General features: G+C 61.8%; 1 protein-coding gene across 1 annotated transcript in view; it reads right to left on the reverse strand.

The window, feature by feature from the left end:
* ESPN (espin) overlaps window positions 1-16,075 on the reverse strand; it is a 29,640-nt gene extending 13,565 nt beyond the window's left edge. The window contains 5 exon segments of the mRNA XM_089901888.1: window positions 1,089-1,220; window positions 1,369-1,650; window positions 1,653-1,863; window positions 12,234-12,427; window positions 15,533-16,075. Of these exon segments, the coding sequence (XP_089758014.1) occupies window positions 1,089-1,220; window positions 1,369-1,650; window positions 1,653-1,863; window positions 12,234-12,427; window positions 15,533-15,826 (1,113 nt within the window). The 5' untranslated portion in view covers window positions 15,827-16,075.
* Window positions 16,076-16,584: the final 509 nt, after the last annotated feature.

Below are 16,584 nucleotides of genomic sequence, written 5' to 3' on the forward strand. Positions count from 1 at the left end.
TATTAATTCACTGTGAAGATGAACTGAGATTACATCGTAAAGCACTAGGCAGGGTAGGGTACCTTACCGGGGTCAGAATTCAAGGAATGGTGCTTGTTTGCTCATTGCCTGAAGCTAAAGCCTCCATCAGGGGGCGCCAGAGGGCGCTGGGGCTCTGTGGACCACTACTTTCTCCGATGGCCCTTTCTGGAGGGAGTTCTTCCTTGGGGCCAGATGCCATCTCTGACCCCTGGGCCTTGCTGTGCTCTGGAGTCCCCAGAACCAGGGTGCCCCCGTATGCTCGACGACAGGGCAGACAATGCTCTGGGCAGGGGGTCATCGGCCTTCTCTCCTCCAGCCTCATTCCGCAGCCCCTCTCGTGGCCAGGCTGCCCCCCTTCTGAAGATGCCTGTGAAGCCAGCCCTCTTTCCTCCCTCCTGCGCCAAAGCAGACGTTGCACCAGAGGAGCCAGAGCCCAGGATTGGGAGCCACCCACATCTGCGCTCAAGTCCTAGTGGGTTCCTTCATGGCTTTGTAACCATAATAAAATAATTTGAAAACACTAACACAGGTTTTCAATTATGAAGTAGCCACGCAGTGAGCAAACATACAGAGTAGTGGTGAAGAGAGGTAGCTCCAGGCCCGGACACCAGGGCTCCACCATTTAATGATTGGGTCTCCCCAGGACTCAGTTTACTCACCTGTGAAATGGGGATACGAGCACTCCCTACCTCAGAGTGTGGTGGTGAGAGTTAAATGAGCTAGTTAATACCTGTGGGCAGGTGAATGCACTTTACTTTTCCCACTGGTGTGTAAGTGTCGTTGTTTCTCCGAGCCTTGGTTCTCATCAGGACGAGGCTGGTCCTCCTTCCCTCGATATTTCTGCCTGCACACCCTCACTCCCCAATGGTCAGTGGTTCTGGCCTGAGAGGTCACGTGGGGTAGTGGTCTAGGGCACTTACTCCTGTGACCCCGGGCAAGGGGCTTCACTTCCCTGAACCTCAGCTTCCTCCGTGGTAAAAAGGGTAACAACACCTACCCCTGCGGGGAGGTGGGGGCAAGCTGTGGGGGGAATGCAGTAACGCGGGGGAGCAGCGCCCGGGGCGTACCAGGTTCTCCACGGTGCGCAGGTAGCGGGTGCAGTGGCTGTGGCCGTTGTAGTCCGCGAGGTCGGCGGCCGTGTACCCGTCGCGGTCGCGGACGTCCAGCTCCGCGCCGTTCACTACCAGGATCTGGCAGCACTGCAGGGGCGCGCAGTGAGGACCCCCGGCCGACAGCCGGGACCCCGGCGCCTGGGCAGCGCTGTGCTGAGAGCGCGGCGCCAGCAGAGGGCGCCCGCCCCTCCCGCGCTCGCCCGGCCTCCCGGCCACGCCCCCGGCCCGCCCTCACCTCCAGCTCCCCGTTCTCGGCGGCGTCATGCAGCGGGGTCCCGCCCCACAGGTCGGCCGAGATCTCGCCGCCGTGCAGCAGGAGCCAGCTGAGCACTTTGGCGTGACCGCGGCTCGCCGCGAAATGCATGGCCGTGGCGCCGTCCTTGTCCTGCTCCGACAGGCTTACGTCGGTGCAGCTCACCTGGGGGGGAGGGGACGGAGCACAGAGGGGCGGGGGCTGGGCGCCAGGCCCCTCTTGGCCCCGCCCCCGTCCCGTACAGGCCCCGCCTCTCCCGGGCCCCAACCCCGACCTGTCCCCGAGCTCACCAGCCACACGATGACCGGGCTGTGGCCCATCTGCGCCGCGGCGTGCAGCGGGGTCATGCCGTCGTGGGCGCTCAGGTGCGGGTCCGCGCCGCACTCCTGCACCAGGTACTGCGTCACCTCCAGGTGGCCCTCCTGGCACGCCAGGTACAGGGGCGTGGCACCGTTCTTGGTTTGGGCATTCACTCCCCTGCGGAAGACGCAGCACCCACCGCGGGCTTTCAGTGCCCGTCCCCCTCCAAAGCTTTCTTCACCCCTCACCTGCTTCCGGGGAGCTCTGGAGGGCTGGGAGGGTGGGTTGGAGAAAAATCTAGTGGCTGGACCCGGCTGCCCAACTCCCTCTGGACTCAGTCTTGTGCCCGCCTCCCTGGGTGTGGGGGGGGCCCTCTGGCTTGCTCCCCGCCTCCCCCCGGCAGCCTTCTTTCTGCAATGCACATCTGACTGAGCTAGTCTCTCCCCTCAGTAAATAGCCCACCTTTTTACCAAGATCTACAGGGATGCGGTGACCTGGCCTCCCCCTACCTTTTCAGCCACACTGACCCACAGTCAGTGTGAGTCCTCACACCTGCTGTCGGACCTCTGTACCTTTGATCATGTCCCCCCTCTGTCTGGAATGCCCTTCCCGTCTCTCTTGAAGACTCGGTACAGATCCCTCCTTCATGAGGCCTGCCCTGATTTCTCCAGCAGAACAGGCCTTTCCCACCTCTGTGCCTCATACTCTGCCCTGGGCTCACTCCATGGGCCACCTGTCATCCTCGATCATAACTTATTTTGGCCTCTGCCGCCCCCAGAAGACTGAATTCCCAGAAGGCAGAGTGGTAGTGTCACCAGGTAAAACACAGGATGCCCAGTTACGATCTGAATTTCAGATAAACAACAAATAATTTTCTAGTGTAAGTCTACCCCCAATGTGGCATGGGATGTGCATACACTAAACCATTATTCGTTGTTTATCTGAAATTAAAATTCAGTGGAATATTCTGGTTGTGGTTGTCATCAGCCTGGCAACACGACAGGTGCCGCCGTCCACTGAGCACCTCCCCTGCGCTACGACACTAGCACACAGGTCCTCACTGCATGTCCTAACTTAGGTCCTACTGTCATCCCCATTTTGCAGTGGGACAATTGAGGCCCAGGGGCTGTGACTTGCCAAAGGTCACACAGCTGGTAAGTGGCACCGGAGCACAATCCGTCTGTGTGATGCAGGCCCGGACGCACAGCAGGAACGAAGGGAGCGAGGAGAGGGATTGGGGGAAGGGCCATTCCATGTCTTCACTCCTTCAGCCTTCCCTCGGGCCTAGCTTGCAGCTGTCACTGCCCCCCATCCCTGCTCCCCAGCTCCCACAGAAGGTTCCTAACTGGGGAATCAGTCCCATGAAGTAGAGTGCTGCTGGGAAATAGGGAAGCTGTCCCTGCCACTGGCTCAGCCTCAGTTTTTCTGACTTCACAATGGGTGTGGATGCCAGGGTGCAGTTACCAGATCCAGACACTAGGTGGAGCCACAATCTAGGCCCAGGCAGAGGAGCTCGCAGCGGGTCTGGGACACAGAGGGTGCGGGGTAGGGAGTCGGAGCTGAGTCCCTCTGGGCTGGATCAGCCCTCTGGGCCCCAGGAAGCGCAGTTCTTCGTCCGACTTCATATCCTCCCACCCACCCGCCTCTCCCATCTATCTGCTCACGACCTCGATCACACGCTCCACCCCCACCACCCACGCCCTCCCTCCCTCATCTAAGTGTCAGCCGCGTGTACGGTAACGTGGGCACCAGGCCACCCACTCCTCCTCCATCTGCCCCCTCACCCACCCTCTTGTCAGCCACCCACGACTTGGCCCCTCGCTCTCACACACCCCTCGGACCCTCCCGTCTGACCTCTCCCTGTCCCTAAAACCCCATCCCTGTCCACTTGCCTGACCCCTGACCCCTGACCCCAGGCGGCTTGCAGCGCCCACCAGGCACGCAGCCCCAGCTCTCTTCGTCCTCCTGACGTGGGAACAGCCCCTCCTCAGGCACAGAGCTGCCACTTCGGGGCTGACACCGAGCCTGGGACGGTGCCCGGCTGCCTGCCAATACCCCACCCGTGTCGGGGGCGCAGTGGTGTGCCGAGCACAGCGCACAGAGGCAGACAGGGTCGCGCCCACACGCCGCACCTCAGGAACGCGCTGGCTCTCGGCCACCGGCCTCCACGCCCCGGTGCCAGCACTGCCCCCCTCCCACTTTCACAAGCTGGTGCGTCAGGAACGGCCCGTTTAATATTTCATGACCGACACTCGATGGCCTGAATTATTCACCCCGTAACCAAGGCGCAGCGAGTGCTGGGGTCCTGGGGCTTGGAGACTGGAGGGGCCACCTCCCAGGGCCCACCGGGCTGTCTCGGGGGAGGCCTGAGGCAGTGTACGCAGCTCAGGGCGCCGGATCTGCCGGCAGCCCTGTTCTCCCAGTCCACCCCGCCTGGCTGGGATCCATGACCCACGGGTGCCCAGCCAGCCTGAGGAGGTCTCAGAAGGTCTGATAAGCTGGCACAGAGCAGGAGCCGGGCAGGAGGGGGAAGCTGTGCTCACAGCCTCCTGCCAGGCCACTGGCTGACAACCCCAGCTGGCGTCCCTGGTACGGAGGGAGCGCTCAGTAACCCATACGGGAGTCACAGCCCCCAGCCTGGGAGACCCCAGAATACGGGGCAGATTCGCTGATGAGCCGGTGTGGGAAAGGGGGTCCTGGTCTTGTTCCTTTCTTCTGTGTCGACCTGGAGGCAAGAAGAATGGGCACCCTCATACGCACTGGGGTAAACTCTAAAAATATGGAGGAGGGACTTCCTTGCTGGTCCAGGGGTTAAGACTCCACGCTTCCAATGCAGGGAGTGCAGGTTCAATCCCTGGTTGGGGAACTAAGATGCCATATGCTGTGCAGCGTGGCCAAAAGATAAAAAACATTATATATATATATATATATATATGCACAGGAACAAAGTAAATTAATGAATTTTGTCCTTTTTTTTCTTTTTTTTTGGCGTCGCTTGTGGGATCCTAGTTCCCTGACCAGGGATCGAACCCGGGCCCTGGCTGTGAAAGCGCCAAGTCCTAACCACTGGACCGCCAGGCAATTCCCAACACTAGTCTTTAAATTAATGAATTTAGATGGAGAGAGAGTGAATTTATATAGTAGTAGAGATGACGATAACGGGTAACAGTGACAGTGGGTACCATCTACTGAACAAACTGCTCTGTGCCAAGCACTGGGATGCGCGAAGTACACATGGTCTCTATCTACTCCTCCTAAAGACCTTACCCGGTAGGTGTCAGAATCGTTCCCCTTTTACAGATGAGGAAACTGAGGCACAGAGGGCTAGGATCACTTGAGAGGCAGAGGGGGACCCAGTGTGAGAAGGACCTGGCGTGTGTGCCACCCACAAGTGGTGTCTTGCCTCCCATCTCTGTTCACAAAGCCGTCCACGCGTGGGGATAATGATCGTTGCTGAGACACGCTTGCAGAGCCCTCAGCAAGGCCTGGCGCCGTCGCTGTATTTTAGGATCCCTCCTCCCTGTGCCTCTGTGGGAGCACTGCTGACCTGGGGTGTCCAGGCCCCAACAAGCACGGGTCAGGCTGGGCAGCATTTCTGCTGTGGAGAGTCGCTGCCTAGAGCAGAGGGATGGGGTCTCGGGAGACCTCTGGCCTCAGGACCCGCCCGGCTCCAACCCATCCCATCGAGTTCTAGCCATAGTGACGCCATGGGTGACCGGTCCAGCCCCAGCCCCTACTCTTGGCCCTGGCCTCCACCCACCACCCCAACTCTGTGGCTCACTGTGCAGGGCCCCAGGGCATTCTCTAGCACCACACGCCCCCAGCCTCAGTTTCCACATATGGCAAATGGGCATCACAACTGTTGCCTCTCCAAGCCTCTTGTGAGAGACAGAAGAGGAATCTTTGAAAATTGCAAGGTTCCTCCCAGGGAAAGCAGGGCTTGGCTTCCTGGTACCGCTGCCACAGCCTGACCCGCCAGCCCCCTCACCCGTCCCTTGGGCCTCAACACCGTCACCTCCACGCTACCGGCCTCGAGACTGACGTGGCCACGCCCTAACAGGCGCCCCTCACCCCACCGAACACCTGCTCCTCTTGGCTATGGACAAGCACACACCAGGCCTTCTCAGCCTCCCTTGATGGGCCCTCGACCCTTGCCCAATCTCCAAATGTTGGGGTGCCCCAGGACCTCCTTTCTAAACACACTCTGCCCCTGGTGAGGTCATCTACTTCCCAGGGTTATAGGTCACCTGTTCCCAATGCCGCTCACCCCCCAGCTTGGACCTGGAGTACCTGCGGCCCCTACATCAGCTCACAGCTCACTCATCCATCTGTGCATTGGGCAGCTTCTTGAATTTTACTTGCCTTTTTTTTTTTTAAATTAAAAAAACTTTTTTGGGCTTCCCTGGTGGCGCAGTGGTTGAGAGTCCGCCTATCAATGCAGGGGACACGGGTTCATGCCCCAGTTCGGAAAGATCCCACATGCCGCGGAGCGGCTGGGCCCGCGAGCCATGGCCGCTGAGCCTGTGCGTCCGGAGCCTGTGCTCTGCAACGGGAGAGGCCACAACAGTGCAAGGCCCGCGTACCGCAAAAAAAAAAAAAAAAAAACTTTTTGGCCATGCCACCCAGCTTTCGGGGTCTTAGTTCCCCGACCAGGGATCGACCTGCGCCCTTGGCAGTGAAAGCAAGGCGTCCTAACCACTGGACCGCCAGGGAATTTCCCCTTTACCTGCCTTTACATGGAGCAAATCTCTCCACACTCTCCCTCAAACTACCTTCCCCCCTTACTGTCCCCATTTCAGTAAAGGACACCAGGCCACCCTCCCTTGAGTCTAAGCTCTAGGAGTCTTTGGCAACACTTGACCCTTGAGTTCTTTACAAGTCTGCGTCTCCCTAGCAACCATCACATAATGATACTTTTCTTCCTCTTGGGAACAAAGATGATATGGACAAGCTGTAACTATTAAGCAAGTCACCCTGATGACACAAAAGAAACATGGAATGCTTGTAAGGGTTTGATAGAAATCTCCGTGCAAGATTGGTGCCACCTTACTGTGACCGTTGCCACGAGGAACAAGGAGTGATCTGCCCACAGAAGCAGACTCCGGTCAAAGAACAGCATTTCCAGTGGCCCTCCCCACTGGCAATCATTTCTGCCCCAAGGGAGGTCTGGTAGGGGATGATCTCCACAAGGATTAGATCTGGCTGTGAGGTAAGTCCGCTCTGAACAAAGACTCGGAGCCTTTGGCGGTTCTACCTCCCTTATCCTCTAATCACGCCTCCTGACTTATTTGAAATGAACCCAAATGAGGCCTGGCCCAGTGAAGCAATGCAGCCCTGATTTGAGGAAGATTCTAGAACAGCCAGCTTTACACCCAATCCATCAGCCAGCCTGGAATATCCCCAGAAGCCTTCACTCTGGTCTGCAATTCTCCCAACCTTCCAGGCCCTCCTGGCTCGCGATGAAGCCAAGCGGGATCCCCCCTCAGGCCTCTGCCCCGGCCAGTTCCACCTGCAACGCTCCCAGGCCAGGTCTTGGCATGGCTGGTCCTCTCCCATTCAGCTCTCACCTCCTCAGTGGGGCCTTCCTGGACCCCCTCAATTTAAAGAAACCCCCCAACCACTTCCTACGAATACCCCGTTTCACTTCATAGCACTTGTCCCCTTTGAATTGCCTTGGCACTTTTTTTATGCATTCCAGGGACACATATGAGGCTGCCACACGCCAGGGCGGGGCAGAGCTTGAAAACAGTGGAGACCTGCCCTCTCAAGCTTGGTTCCACCAGGGCTGCCGGACACACCCCGACACACTGGAAAATAAGCAAGAACGTCTCTGCGTGTACACGTGCCCTTGACCTGGCTCCTTCTTTGCCCCTGGGAGCCCCCCAAGTTGTCTCCATGAAGTCGTGAGGACTCACTACATCCCTAACGCTAGCGGGGCTGGGCACTTAGGGTACACGTGGATGCTAATTGTTGACTGGATAAATGTGGGAGTGAGCGAGATGGGCAGCCAGGCCCGGAGCTCTGTGATGCCTCCTCGCACGTGGCCTCAGCTGGTCCGTTTGCCAGACGGGCCCTGGGAGGCCCAGAAGGGAGTTCCGTCTGAGGTCACGGGCAGTGAGCTGCTTGCAGGGCCGGACAAGACCCAGGGATCCCAGACTCCTCAGTCCTTCAGTGAGTATTTACTGAGTATCAGGCACTGGGCATACAGGATGTGGAAGAAGAGATGTTCTCATTGCCCGGGGAGACAGACGGTAAGAGGATGTGCTGAGATGCACAGAAAGTAATGCCAGGTAACGAGGAGGGTGCGGTGTGGGGGAAAGGAGGCGGGAGAGGAAGCCTGGGAGGGAAGGCGTGTGTCTTCTTGGGGCAGGTGCTGATCTGAAGGAGGCCTGGGGCCGGCCTTACTGAGAAGCAGAGATGGAGCAAAGCCTTGAAGGGGAGGAGGGAGCGGCTGTGGGCTCTCTGGGGAAAAGAGTGAGGCAGTGGGAATGGCCTGTACAAAGGCCAAAGGTCGGAGGGCAGGAGCAACAGGAAGCCCAGGAGGTAGCATAGAGGAGGTGGAGGTCAGGTACGGGGCTGCCAGAGCGAGGAGGGCCTCTGGGCTGCTGTGAGGAAGCAGCTTTCCCTGTCCGTGAGAGAGAAGGCTGTGGCCGGTCTGGGGATCTGACTTGTGGTCTCCAAGGTGGGCACAGCCAGACAGGAAGCAGGCAGGGGGAGGGCAGAGAGGCCAGCTGGAGCCCCAGTGACATGACAGGCTTGGACCAGGAGTTACCGGTGGAGGTGAAGGCTGTCCCCACTGAGAGGGGCTTCTCATGACTCCACCAGGCCCCTCCTTTCTCAGAGCCTCCACCTGGGTTAGGGTCCCCAGTGTGCCAGTGTGGCTCCCCCCAGGCCCTGCTGCCCAGAACACCAACAAGTGCCCGGCAGGGAAGGGCAGCCCCAGGCCCAGGCCTTCTAAGGGGGAGCTGAGCCATAGGCCTGGGGCTCCCTAATAGGTGAGCAGCTAAGGTTTCCTGTTCAAGGCAGGGGCTGCCTGAACCCTTCCAGCTGGACGGGGCCCCAGGAGGAGCCAGGCTCCATGAAGCTTGGCAGTAAGGAAGGAAAAGGGGGCCACCCAGGTGAACTTGAAAAGGCCCTCAGAGGTGAGCGCCTGGCCCAGGAATGGGAGACAGACCCAGAGAGGAGGTGCAGTTTGGCCAAGGCCACACAGGGAGCTGGTGGGACCCCGGGTGGTCAGTTAGCCTCTCGGAGACACCGTTTCTGTATCTGCAGCACCGTGAGGCAGGGACATTTGTCTGTTTGGTTCACCGATGTATCCCTGACACTTGGAATATTGCCTGGCCCAGAGCAGGTGCTCAAGAAACATTAGTTAGATGAGTCAATCTGTAAAACGGGCTGATTACAGAGCTACTGCCTAGTAGCAGGTGAGGCTCAGACTACTGCTTGGTGTCAGACCCCTAGGAGGCATTCAGCAGGTGGGAGCTGGTCCGAAACCTTTGCGCAGACTGGTTTTCCAGCTCTCCATGACTGGTAGACCACGGTGGGCCCTGCCCCCAGCCCTCCCCAGCCTCAGTGCTCAGGCCTAAGGGTCCCAGCTGAGCCCAGGGCTCCCCTCTGCTTACTGAGGCCCCCAGCAAGCACATGGTCGAGGCGTGAGATGGTTCCCGGGCCCCAGGACCCTGCTGGCAGGATGGTCAGGAGCTCTGAGGGCTACCTGCTCCTGTCCCTTCTGAGCCCCAAATGGGGACGTGGACTCGTGGCTCTGCTCCACCAGCCACTAATGTCCCTGGCCAGGAGGGCTGACCCTCCTGACTCTACCTCCCTCAGACCCAGGGCCTGAAACAGCCCCAGCCCAGTTCCTGCCAGCCCCGTGCCTCTAGCTGAAGGACTCTTTTCCCCAGGGGGCTCAGAGGGAGGGTCCAATGGGGCAGCAGCCCCTGAGGTCACGGTGGCAATTCCTCTGCCTCTGGGAAGACTTGCCCAGTGGACTGGGAGAGACTGGAGGAGGGGTGAGTGGGTACAGGCCGTTCCTGCAGTCCTTTCTAATTCCCCAAGGTGCAGCCCAGCATTAGCTGGGCCCTCCCCCGAGGCCACCCAGCCCTCCTGCGCCTCTGTAGCTTGTCATGGCCATGGCTCGTGGCTGCCCACAGCCTCCCGGGCAGGATCGGGTTTCCCAGCGGTAGGAGCTCTCCCTCCATCACCTGCCGCCAGGGAGAGCTGAGCCCTTGTGAATAATTCACAGTGTTTCACAGCAGGCCAGGGAGGCTCAGGAGAGCAGGGCAATGGAGGCCTCTAAAGCTAGGCTGCCTGGGTCCCCTGATTGCACCCTGTGGCCTGGGGCAGCCTGCACCTCTGCCCCTCCCCAGCTCCCAGCCCTGGGGTCCCCAGCCTTGGAGGGCATGAGTCTCTACTTCCGAGTTAGGGTGTGGGCACTGGCCCCCAAAGCCCCCCGCCAGCAGGCCCTACCTCAATGCCCAGCACCCCCTCCTGCCTGAGCCCAGCCTGGCAATCACACAAAAGCGCCTCCTTATCAGCCAGGTCACGCGTCGTCACTGTGGGAACGGAGCCCCAGGCCTCTTGTCCGCTTCCCTGAGATTCACGGGGGGCTGGTGGCCACAGAGTTGGTGCCAGGGCCCAATCACGGCCAGCACCACAGCCTGGCCTGGGAGCACCAGGGTCCCCCCGGCCCTGAGCCTTCGAGGGTGTCCCCAGCACAGCCAGAGCCTTCCTAAGGCTGGAACCCCAGCCCATGGAGGCTCATCCTAGGCCCCAGACTTCTCAGGGAGGAGGGGCTCAGGGGCCAGGCTGGGGCTTCACCCCTGCCCCCCACCAGCACTTCCCGGGGCGGGGCAGAGCCCCCTCAGTTCATACCATTGGAGCTAAGTGGAGACAGGTGGGGGCCGAGTGCAGGGGTGGCAGGGCGATGCGGGGCTCCCCCCTTCTGGCCAGCCTTGGTGTCAGTCAGAGGAAGAGAAGTCCACTCCTGTAGGGTTCCCTGACTTCCTGGGGCCCATCATGCGTGATGGGGGAGGCCGGCGGGTGCGAGAGGATGACCACCGCCCGTCTCTCTCCTCTTAGGGCCCCAGTGTCCTCCGTGATAAGTGATAAGTGAGGGGATGGTGTCAGAACCACCTGGGTGGGGGGTGGGGACATGCACAGGGGCAGCGCCCCAGCCCCTACCTGGGGAGTCTACGTCGAGTCTGCGACCAGACCCCCAGGGTGCTGATGGCTGCAGGTTGGGAGCCCGCACTCGAAGGTGTTTGGGGCCTCCTCCTTGAAATCCCACTGATTTTGGTGTGACCCAGACCGTAGCTTGTCCAGGAGCAGAGGGTTCACGCCAGAGTGGCGCCCAGTGGCCTCCGGCAGGGATGGCTGTGAGGAGACCCCCGGCCGGTCTCACACGAATCAAACCAGGGAACCCCTTGCTTAGCAAGAACGAGCCAGGCTCAGCCGTCCTGGTCCCGGCCTGGGGGCTTTGAGCTGCTCTGTATCCACACCAGCATGCCTGCACCCAAGGGGCTGCCAGACGCAGCCACCCTGCCAGCGGGCCACGGGGCCAGGCTGGCCCCCTGCTGTTCCCTGGTGCCCAGTGGCCGGGCAGGCGCCCTTAGGAGTGGAGCCAGGGGCAAGGACAGACCCTCCCGCCTTGCGACTGCTCTCCTCCTGAGGCTGGGTCCTCTGTCACCACTTATTTCCCAGGCACCCCCTTGAACTGACGAAGGTCACCAGGCAGAGCCCCGGTCTGTTGGGTCCCCAGGGCCACTGATGTCCCACTCCCTCAGACAGTGTCTGGGTGGCTTTCCCCCAGGACCCCTGCCTCCCTCTGGGTGTACCTGGCTCCCTCCCTCCCCCAGGACCCCGTCCCCACGACTCCCGTGCTCTTCAGTGAACCCCATTCTTCTGGACACCCCACCTCACCCTGGGGCGTGCCCAGCCCACCGCTCAGCTGCGTTCTCAGACCAGCCGCTCTCCTCGCGAGGGCCGGGGAGGTTCGGGAGCCCCATCCCCCTGGCGAGTGGGAATGAGCTGGCCGGCCACAGGAGAGGACAAGCTACCCTCTGACAGGCGGGGGCTGAGGGCCCAGGAGGCAGGGTGGGGGTCTGGCAGGGGGCGTCTCCCATCACTGCTGGGTAACTGACATGGCTCCCCCTCCTTCTTGACTGGGGGTCGAGGAGACGCTCTTCACCCCTACGTCCCACTTAGGACAGTCTTGCAGATTAGCACAGGTCAGAGCCGGAGAGCCGCCTGCTGCAGGCTGGAAGCACCCTGGAGACGAACAAGGGGTCTGCGTGCACAGCCGCTGCGGCTCGAGCGCAGCTCATACCGGGGGAGTGTCTGCTTGCAGGGCTCTGGGGCCTGTATCTGCCCACCAGGAGGGGAGAACTTTCAGCTTCGGTGGGAGCTGTCTCTGGCCAGGCCCCTGGCCACGGGGATGGCCCAGAAGCACTAATTCCCCCGGTGTGCTGGAGGGGCACAGCCGACTACAGGCACCCCCCAGAGCCCTGGCCCGCCCCACCCAGAGGCCCCCTGAAGCGGAGGGTCCTTACTCAGGGTGGTGGCCGACGAGGAGCCTCAGGGAGGGGAAGTCTCCTTTGGCGGCGGCGTAGTGAAGAGGCAGGGCGCCTGTGTCTGTGGCCACGGTGGGGTCCCCACCGCCGTGACGCAGCAGCCAGTTCACCACCTCGGGGTGGCCAAAGCGGGCAGCCAGGTGCAGGACTGTGGCACCAGAATTGTCTCTGTCCTGTGGGAGGAGAGCCCGTTAGTCCTAAGGCCTGGTCCTGCCCCCACCCCCCGCTCGGACCGCGTCCTGCATCCCACCAGCCACTGGGGCAGTTCTGTCCTTGGGCACCTAACTGGCCCTCTTTGAAGCTCAGTCCATAGCGGCAGCACGGTGCCATCCATGCTGGGCTTTCTGAGGCCCACAGGGCACGCTGTCATCGCCCCAGCAGGAGCACCTGCCTGTCACCCAGGTGCTCAGGGGACACCTGAGGGAGCCGCTGGGCCAGGAAGAGTGGGCTGTTGGGCCCTGCTGTCAGGGGTCGGGGGAGCAGCCCCTGCGCCCAACCCCTGCCTCCTCCCTCTCTTCCTCCCCAGGTCTCACAAGGGGAGAGGCCTCCGGGTTGACGCATGTCCAATGACCCAACCTCAGTGCAGAGAACTGCCCCACGACCAGCAGACTCCCTGCTCCCAGCCCCCCCGCCCCGAACAGGCTATGTCCTTGCCGCTGGCTACTGGTGGGCAGGGCCGGGGCAGTCAGCCAGTGGTGGTACGTGTGGGATAGAGGCAGCCCCTGGGAAGGGCTTGGGCAAGACCCCTCCCAGGCACCCCAAAGGGGATGATGGTTTAGGCCCAGAAGTGTTGAATGAGCCTTCCGTGAACATCCAGGTGTGTGTGTCTCTTGCAGGAGGGGGTTGGCAAATGCTGTTTATGTGACCTGCAGGCCAAGACGGACAGACACCCAGAAGGCTGGACTCAGAGGCTGGGAGTTTGGGACAGTGGGCACCGGTTCTAGAACAGAATGAGCTCCCAGCACCAAGCACGTGGGGGGACGGAGAGGTGGGCAGGGAGCTGGGCAGGGGCTCGGGGAAGGGGGTGGGGCAGCCGTGGAGGCTGGCACGGGTTACCGGCGTCAGAGAAGGGAAGCTGCTCTGCACGCCCACCTCCGCCCCCGCCCAGAGAGAGGGCATTTGGGAACAGGTGTGGCCGAGGCAGGGGGCGCTGGAGAGACCCTGAGCTTAAGGAAGGTGAATCTCAGTAGCATGAGAACATCTGAAGCTCCTCTAAGAAATGCAGGGAAAAGAGGGGACAGAGGGAACGGGGCCCAGGGGCACGACGGGGAGGTCACAGTTAGGGGCTACGGGGTGGGGGGCAAACAGACCGGCTGTTGGGCAAGAAGAGAGGCAGGGAGGAAGTGGGGGCAGAGAAAACAGTCCAGAGGAAGCGGAGGACAATGCTGAGACTCCTCTGTGTGTGGAATGCCTGGGGAAGACCAGAGACAGGTGCAGTCTGTCCTCCTGAGACCAGGGGACAAGGCTGGCTAGAGGTGACCCAGACAGGCCCATAGTGAAGTATGCCCTGCGCCCCAGCTCTTGAGAAAGGCCCTCACTTCCCACTGGCCTTGGGGATTGTGGGTCTGAGGCTCCAGGGGGTCCTGATGGCTCTGGGCCTCTGGGTGAGGGCGGCAGTAAGGAGAGAATCACAGGCCTATGACCTGTCTCCAAGCTCCAACAGCTACGTAGGCCCCAGGAGCCTCACGTGCTATGGCCCGTACCCTAAAGCTGCTTATCTCCCTGAGCTGAGCAGGGCCCCGGATCTAGGTCATCCTCCCCCTACACACACACTTCGCCCCCAGCACCCAAGCCCGCTGGGGCAAGAGGGTGGGAGACTTGATAAGCCGGGCACAAGGCCGCCTGCTCCTTGGGCTGGGGAGGCTTCTGGCCAAGGCTGGACACCGGGATCGGGGAGGCATGCCACCTCCCAAAAGAGTGGGCAGGGACCATGTGCCAGGAACTCCTGATAACAGAGCTAGCCCGGAGATAAGGGGCCGGGCCATCTCCCAGGAAGGGTGGGATGGGAGGCCTGGCCATCCTGAGGCCAGGAGGTGGGGGGATGGGGTCTGGGCACCGCCAGGGCACAGCCAGCCAGCTCAGAGTCAGCCCTGCTTCCTCTCCTTCTGTATCCAGTTAACACAGTGGTCCTTGTAAGTGGGAAATCAGTTCTGTTCCTCCCTCCACTGGCTTTGCCCTACAACCACAGTATCGGGCAAATTCCTAACGCTAGCCTATGAGACCCTCTGGGACCTGGCCCTGCAGTTTTCTCCCTCCCTCACCCCGCTGCAAACATGCTCGCCTCCCTGCTGTCCCTGCTACAGGACAAGATGCGTCCCCCTCAGGGCTTTGTACTCCCTGCTCCTTGGGCTTGGAGTTCTCTGGTCACCACCTGGCCACTTCCCTCCCATCAGCCAAGACTCTCTTCAGAGGTCACTCCTCGGAGGAGCCTTCCCTGGCCACCTTGCCCACGCAGCTCCCGTCGCTCCCCACCACGTGGCCTAGCAGTACCTGGCGTTACGTGGTTTACTTTCTAGACTGTGTGCTTGCTGTTCACTGCCCCCGTGGACTGGCGGCTCCCGGAGATCAGGGGCGCACCTGAATCCCCGGGCCTGGAACCTGCTAGATGCTCTGCGTCCAGCAGGATTCAGCAGGAGAGCTACACGTGAGGGCCTGAGCTGCCTTCTCCAGCTCAGGAGAGGCCAGGTTGGCTAACACCAGCCTGGTGGCCATTGACTGAGACCTGCTGGGGTCTCAGGGCAGGAAGACTCGGGCTGGGCTGAAGCAGCTGGGAGGCCAGAAGGTGCCGATGTCCTGGGATCAGCTCAGGTCCTTGGGAGGCCCCCCCATTACCAGCCCCCACCCTCCCCTCGCCTTAGGGACACATGCACCTCAGCCTGGGGTGGGCTGTAGGATTTTGTGCAAACCGCCCCCACCCCACCCCGGCCCCCTGCCACTTCCCAGACCTGATCCTGGAGGACATGGGCTTCTGACTCCAGGCCCTTTGTCCCCCTCCCCTGCCCACTCTCCAGGACTCCCTGGATCACTGTGTTTCCCCCACCCCCCAGTTGAGCCCCATTCCATTCTGGTTTCCTATCAGCCAGATGCTCTTCTAGGCAGTGGCCAGGGCTTGCCAGGGCATCTGCCCGGGTACTCTCAACCCGGGGAGCCCACCCCGCCCCAAGCCCTCTGGAGGGAGCTCCCAAGCCCACCCCCCCTTAAGACCCGAGGGCTCCAGAGCAGAACTCTCTCCTGGGGAGGAAGCCCCCCCGGGTGCCCCGTGCGCGGCGCGGACTCACCTGCACTCTGCAGCCGCCCTGAGAGAGAAGCCACATCAGGCAGCTGAGGTGGCCGGTGGCGGCCGCGTCGTGGGCCGGCGTGGCGCCGTTGCGCGCGCTGGCCGCGGCGGGCAGACCGGCCTCCTCCACCAGGAAGCGCAGACAGTGCAGCTTGCCGGCGCGGGCCGCGTGGTGCACTGGCAGCGCGTCCAGCGGGTCGCGCAGCGAGGGCCCCAGCAGGCGGGCGGCGTGCAGGGACCTCAGCACGTCCAGGTCGCCCTGGCGCGCCGCCTGGAGCGTCTGCTCCAGGGCCATGGTGCCGCCCGCGGCGCCGCGACCCGGGGCTCAGCGCGGCTCCCGGGGCGCCATGCGTCTGTCCTCGGGCACCGGGAGAGCCCGCGGCGCGACCGTCGGGGCCTGCGAGTGGGGAGGCGGAGCGGCTGCCGGCCCGGCCTCGGCCCCGCGCTGCCTCGCCCGCTCCGCTCCGCCTCCGCCGAGCTCTGGGGCTGGGGGCCCCCGCGGCGCCCAGCCTAAGCCTCGGGCCCGCCCCCCGCGCCGCCTCCTCCCGGCCCCGCCCGCCGCGGTCCGAGTCCCCCGCCCGCCCGCCAGCCGCAGCAGCGCCGAGGGCCGGACTCCGGTGACAGAGGCGGTGCGCCCAGGGACTTCTCTCCATATTTACCTCCGGTCGAAAAGCAGACTCCGGGACTTCCCTTGGTCGTCCAGTGGTCAAGAATCCGCGCTCCCAATGCATGGGGCACGGGTTCGATCCCTACTCGGAGAACTAATATCCCACAGGCCGCGCCGTGCAGCCAAAATATTAAAAAAAAAAAAGCAGACCCCGGTGATCAGAGCCGTCCAGGCGCTGGCGGGCAGAGCCCCCAGACGAACAGATTCATCCACCCAGTGCCAGTTCCTAGGCGCTGGGGGACACGAGCCAGCAAACGATGACCGCAGTCCCAGAGAGTGACAAGTGTGATCAGAGCAGGAAAACGGGGACTTAGTAAGTTATAGGGGCTACGTGGGCAGTCGGGGAAAGGGGAGGTGCGGTGGGCTGGGCTTTATTCAAAGGCGCG

Source organism: Delphinapterus leucas, chromosome 1 (genome assembly GCF_059928025.1).
Source record: "Delphinapterus leucas isolate spDelLeu-1000000601 "Yukka" chromosome 1, BTC_Dleu_Yukka2, whole genome shotgun sequence".
Taxonomy (NCBI): Eukaryota; Metazoa; Chordata; class Mammalia; order Artiodactyla; family Monodontidae; genus Delphinapterus; species Delphinapterus leucas.